The 6,169-nt window shown below is 45.2% G+C and overlaps 1 protein-coding gene across 5 annotated transcripts in view; it reads right to left on the reverse strand.

Moving 5' to 3' along the window:
• Mpped2 (metallophosphoesterase domain containing 2) overlaps nucleotides 1-5,197 on the reverse strand; it is a 172,226-nt gene extending 167,029 nt beyond the window's left edge. The window contains exons 1-2 of one of the 5 annotated variants that reach the window (XM_048788527.1): nucleotides 4,798-5,197; nucleotides 586-834 (exon numbers count right to left, since the gene is read on the reverse strand). In XM_048788527.1, the coding sequence (XP_048644484.1) occupies nucleotides 586-713 (128 nt within the window). In that variant the 5' untranslated portion in view covers nucleotides 714-834; nucleotides 4,798-5,197. Of the gene's footprint in view, nucleotides 1-585; nucleotides 835-4,463; nucleotides 4,739-4,797 lie in introns of those variants that run through there. The other 4 variants (XM_048788529.1, XM_048788530.1, XM_048788533.1 and 1 more) reach the window with 4 other exon arrangements.
• Between the last annotated feature and the right edge of the window lie 972 nt (nucleotides 5,198-6,169).

Here is a 6,169-nt window from a genome sequence, read left to right on the forward strand (position 1 = left end):
CCACTGTCCCTTAATCCTTTGTTACCCGGTATTGTTTGAGGCCTGCAGCATGCAGCACACGTTTCACTAGCAACAGGCAAGACAATGAATTTAGCAGTAGCTGGACAATTAGTTCCAATTAGGCCTATTTCCCAGCTGAATGTAAAGGGGTAGTGGGGTGAGGTGTGGGAAAAAAACTACACAAATTTTAAAGAAATATTTCATTATGGAAGCAAGTAATACAGGGCAAAACAAACTGAAATAGGGGTCAGGAGATGCTGCCAAAATTCCCTGTGCAACATTAAGAAAATACCTTAACCTCTCTGTTCTTATCTACAAAATGCAGACAACCTACCTTAACCCTTCAAAGGCTTTGAATATCCAATGTCAAACTATGCTTGCAAGTGCTCTAAAATTTGAACTGTTACGCAGATGTAAAGGATTTCTCCTGGGCTGAATTTGGAACCACAGATACCCATCTGTTCTGTAAATCATTTACTTTTTAATTCTCCCTAGCAGAATGCTATAAGAGAATGGTTTTCTTTCTTATTTTATTTCTATACTCTTGACTGCTATATTTTTTTTAAGTTCATGAGCAATACTTACATATGTACATGTGGCGGCTGGAATCTGCTCTGGTTGATGTTGTAGTGTGTGAATGCCTGGGTGGGGTTTGAGCTATACTCATCCACCGTTATGGTAACTTTGCCTTGAGAAGGAATCCCATGTGCCATCCTTCCTCCCTATAGGCATGAGCAATTCACAACTTTCTGGAGCAAAAGATGGAAGCAGGCATGGTTCGTTTCAGCCAACCTCTGAATCCAAGGATTTACTCATCAATACCGCTGTGTGTTTCTAGAAGAAAAAAATATATATGTGTGTGTATATATAATAAGAACAAAGAGAAATAAGATGCTCAGAGATATTAAATTTGACATCTAGACACAAAATTGGTTCAGGAAAAATGTGAATCAATGTTGTTGCCTTGTAGGTACCATGGATCCCAACTCTCTACCCTGCTCGTACTTCAGAGTGGACATTTCACTATATTTGACATTGCTGGATGCTACTACATCATCTCAATGGAGTTCAACCTAAGATTTCCTCTTTAATTATAATTATGGCACTTAACGTGAATTACTGAAGGGGCAAACCCGCAGTTGCCATGGTGTCTAGCTATAAATGGTTTGTGCTCAAAGTGAAGACTCTTCCAAGCCTTCCCCACTAATTGGAATGTTTGGTTTTTACAAAGTTGGTGTCACATAATCACTTGAAATCTCCATGCTTCAAAGATCTATATACCACAATGACAAATGTAAATAAAAATCCTGTGCTTTTAACAGACACCTGGGCATGACTATAATACTTATATTAATACTCACACGTTAACACGTGACTTTTCTTTCACTTGCAGTCCCAACATATATAATGCCTAGGATGCATAAGCATTTCTCTCTGGCCAAGAACTTTATGGTAAGGTAAATCCTTCTTGCTAAATGTAGTACGGTTTCTTTAAACATTCTGGTTCACTCAGGAAAAGGGCAAAGGCATCCATCCGGGACTGAACTACCACTTTGGATGCCATTCGTTACCTCCTCTCTCCCAGCCCTGATGGACCAGTGAGGTAGCTTAGTCCTGACTGCATCTTGGTGCTACATAATTCTCACTAGTTGGTTTCATCTTTTTAAAAAAATCCCATTAGTTCTCATTCTTTTCATAAATGTCAATGTTTTAGTTGCCACATTGGATTGAGAAATGAAGACGTCTATTTTTACGGCAGGGTGCAAAGACGGAGGAAAGCAAATTCTTGCATGGAAACTGATAAGTTCAGGAGAGAAGTGGGAAACACTCCCTTTGGTAACCCATGGGTAACTAGCACTCTTTCTTTAACTGCTCTGTATCAGAATACATTTGCCATGTGCACCATTAAGCTCCAGAAATCTTAGCTGCTATCTCGAATAAAAATATTTAGAATAATAAGATTAGATTTAAATTTGGCATGAAACACCTTAAATATCGAGCAAAAGGCAGATGGCCTGCCATAGGCCATTTATTTTATTATTTTACAACCCGGGGCTTGTGTAGTCCTCCATATGCTAGCTGGGCTAAGAAATTCCACAACGTTCTACTCAAATCACTGACTTCTTCATATTAGCAAAGCCATTTAAATAAACCTTGTCTGTGCTCCTAATGTGCAACTGCACTGCCAAGAGATGAATCCCTGGTGCTCTGGCATTTTAAACAGTGTCACTTTGGGTTCTCTTTCTTCCTCCTGACTTCATGAGAGGTATGACTCCTTTAAGCACCAGTTGATAGACACCCAGGCCAGTGGGATTAACTAAATTAAAATCTTTGCCTGCTCTTCTGATGTAAGATATCTATAAGAACTGCTTACAAATCATAATGTAGCAGTTTTCATACCAAGTTTGCAGCTGTTTCCTTAATTTTCCCCACAATTATATTTTACTGTTATTTTGCATAACAGTAAAACACAACACCTGCTTCAAATTGCAGTCCTGTTCTAAGTACTGTAATTCTCTTTTGAGACACAAAGTACTGAGACACCACTGAAGCGCAGAGCTGCATAATTGCGTGGCGCTGAAAAGTAAATACAAATGAAAACATCTTCCTGTTATAGAAATGACTGTCATTAAAAAGAATGTTATCCATCAAAGCACAGAGGGGGAAAAAATACACATTTTCAGACTACGAGAACTTAGTGTTTGCATAAATTAGAGAGTGGTATAAAAATTACTTGGCAATTCTTCTGTTCTTTCCATCAATGTCTATTGTGTGAAATACGGAACATTCAGAGGCAAAAGAAACCAAATTCATGTCTAGACCACTGTGACCCCAGAGTAACACTCAGTGCCAGAAAAAGTTTAAATGTTTCTGGAGTAAACTCATTAAACAGAATGTGGCCTACAAATAAAATATACAAACTTAACATTTAAATTTCTATGCAATGTCTTGAAGTGGGTAGCATGATACCCTCCCAAGTTCTCTTATTTGAAACCTAGAAGAGACAGAACTTAGAAAGCAATCAAGCCACATTCCTAAACAGTCTTCTCCATCCTAACATCAACCTATAGATTGCCTTTTCTGTCAGTGAATATCTGTGCCTCTTTGCACCTTTGCCCCAGCAAGACAAATAGAACATCTTTTCATCAGCAAGCACAGGCCCCTGGAACTCTGAAGGGCTAAATGGGTGGTTGGCACCTCATTTGAATTCATCTTTGCCATGTTCCCTTTCAAATGCTTTATGGAAACAGTGCACCTGCGGCGTCTATCTTCTTTAATCTGGAGTCCTTTGAAGAAAATGTCAGACTGAGGCAGAGAGCTTCAAAACTTTCATAGCACCTTTACAGACAAGTCAAGAAAAGACTTATTTTTTTTAAAATGCTATGTTCACCTCCACCCATATCTCAAAATGAACGTATCTTAAGAATATTAAGCACAAACACAAGGAAAAGATTGGATTTGGGGTTTTCTATTTATTTGCTTGCTTTTTGTTTTATACATTGTTTTTGTGAACTCTCTCAGACAAGGGACAATCAGCAAAATCACCTCTCTTCATATGAAAATTGGGGGAATGCTTGCAAGAAGACATATTACCTAAAATTATCAAGAGGCTGCACCACCTTGCTTCATATATGTATGTAGCAAAACCTTCCAAATGACCATATTTTGGTGCATCTCACCCTCTTCAGGCTTACACCACCACAATATTCAGAGAAAGTATTTTCTTAATTTTCATTTTATATTTCAACACATTTGCTCCACAAAACAAAGGCACCCAGTACAAAATGCCAATTCGCCTAAAGAAAAACCTAAAAGGGACTGACACTGCCAAACATCCACACTGCTGTTAGTTTAATTTTCTTTTCTCAAAAAATCATGTGAGCACATTTTGCATTTCCTAGACAGCAGTCACTTCTCCTGTCCCTGACGCTATACAACAAGGAATGTTCTTTTCCAGGAATCTACTTGGAAAATCTCTTAAAGTCTGCTGGCAGTGCAGGGATTAAAAACTGAAGAATTAAATAACTGTCTCCACCTCCTAGACACCAGAAGTCCAATTTACCGAAAGTTTCAAAGCAACAATTCCTGACCTCTCTACCCCTGCACAGCCTGGCAAAGCCTATGAGAAAGGAGCCCGCGGTTTCCTTGTTTAAACAAGGATGCTCATTTTAATCACTTGCCCCAAGAACATCGCCCGACAGCGTGAAGGGACTTTGGAACTCGCCAGTTCCAACTCCGCCAAATTTTGCTCTCTCCTCCCTCTGCCTCACAGATCGACAGATCCACTGCTTTCTTGACTCACGCCTCTACTCTTTCATGCCCACTTCCAGTTACTCATCCCTGCTTGCGGGAGCGATGCACACATGCCTTCTCCAAGGCTCCTCCGCCAGTCTGGAGGGGATGCTGACATAGAGTTCCACGTGCCTCTGTCCACAGAGCTCCCTCCCTCCCATTGCACTTACACCTGAACTTGTCTCCAGCACTGCGGACACCCGGCTGGCACATTCTTGCGGAGAGGGAGGGCGAGACTTTTCTCCCGCGCCTCTGACAATGCGTGGAGTCTATATATGGTGGGGCGGGTGGGCGCAGAATTCTCTACTTTGGATTGGTTTGTTTGTTTTAAATCGAGGGTGGGCAGTTGGAGAGGGGCTTCAGCTACTGCACACACACACATGCACTCGCACACACTCACACACACACACACACACACACACACTTGCCCTGCCCTCCCGGCTCCTGGCTGCCTGGTCCGGGCCATAGCTCCCCCTTCCTTCCTGAAGCACCAGCTTGCCTTACTCGCTCAGTCCCGGTTGCCACCGCGTCGTCTCCGCTGTTGCCGCCGCTGCTGGCACTATTGGCGCTGGCGCTCGCGGCCCCGGGGTCCGCTGGGCGCCTTTTTTCTCTCCCTCTTCCCCAGCCCCGGATTGATTGATGACCACCAGTGGCCAATGGTTCTGACACCGCGCCATCCTCGTTGGGGCATCACAGCCCCACGTCCCCGACGTCAGCCTCCCAGGCGCGTTGGCATCCCCGAACCCACAGAGCGGAGCCCGAGCCCCAAGTAGCCGCCGCCTCCCTGCTCTATGCCCGGGGACTTCCAGGCTCCTTCCTCGAGCGAACGAGAAAGGAGGGAGCCAGAGAGCATTGGAAGGGGATGTGGAGGCCACCGATTTCCCCCCTCTTTGGAAATCTTTTCTTTTCAGTTAAAGTTTTGTTTGTTTTTTTCCACCCTGACCTGTTTGTGTTTATTTGTTTGCAGCATCGCAAATCAATTACACATTTTTCATGACCCGCATTCGCACTTAATTTGGGGTGTGTGTGTATGGGGGGTGGGTGTAAACGTGCTATAAATCAACCCCACTGAGGCATCATTTATTTTCTTGCTGATGGATTCCAACCCCCTCCCGAACCTTCAGAAAAAATGCCCCCTTCACCTCCTAGGCCGCAAAACCCTGCAATTCAAAGGCTTTACAAAGATAACCTTGTTACGTGTAAATAGCAAAGAAACTCCAGCCTCGGTAGAGAAGAAATCGGGCGGCAACGGTTACTTTTTCTCGTTGCTCGTCCCCCGCCGCCTAGCCCCAGCCCCAGCTCGGGTCGCCGGGTCGCTCCGCAGGCTACGATCGTGAAGACCTGAGGCGGCGGCAGAGAGTGAGGTTGGGGCGCGGGGACAGGGTGAGAAAAAGCCCCGCGCGAGAGCAGAGCGCGCGCGGGCGGCCCCGGGGGGTGGCCGCGGGGCGCAGCCCCAGCACAAAGCTGCCCGGCGCCTTCCCAGCCACTGCACCTGGCCTCTGAACGCCGCGGGCGCCTGGGGCTTGGGCCAACACAATGCACCCGGGCCTAGGCCGGGGCGGCTCGAACACACAACCCCAGGACTTTCTAGTAAACAGCTCGCCGAACCCTCGTCCCCACCCCCATCCCCGCTGCCCGGCTTTCGCCCCTGTCCTTCGCAGACATCCACTCCTAAGAAATACGGGCGGAGGAGGGGGCAGTGATGTGGGGACCCCAAGAGGTCGGGGGGCCGAGGGTTGGGGGGAGGGGACAAGAGAAAAGGCGCAAGATGGGGAGTAGGAGAGAAGACAGTTCCTAAAAAAGAATTCGCTTTCGCCTGGGGATTGAAAATAAGCCCTCCCAGGTTCTGAATTGCCCGCTCGGCCAATGTCAGGGG

Source organism: Marmota marmota, unplaced genomic scaffold (genome assembly GCF_001458135.2).
Source record: "Marmota marmota marmota unplaced genomic scaffold, marMar, whole genome shotgun sequence".
Lineage (NCBI taxonomy): Eukaryota > Metazoa > Chordata > Mammalia > Rodentia > Sciuridae > Marmota > Marmota marmota.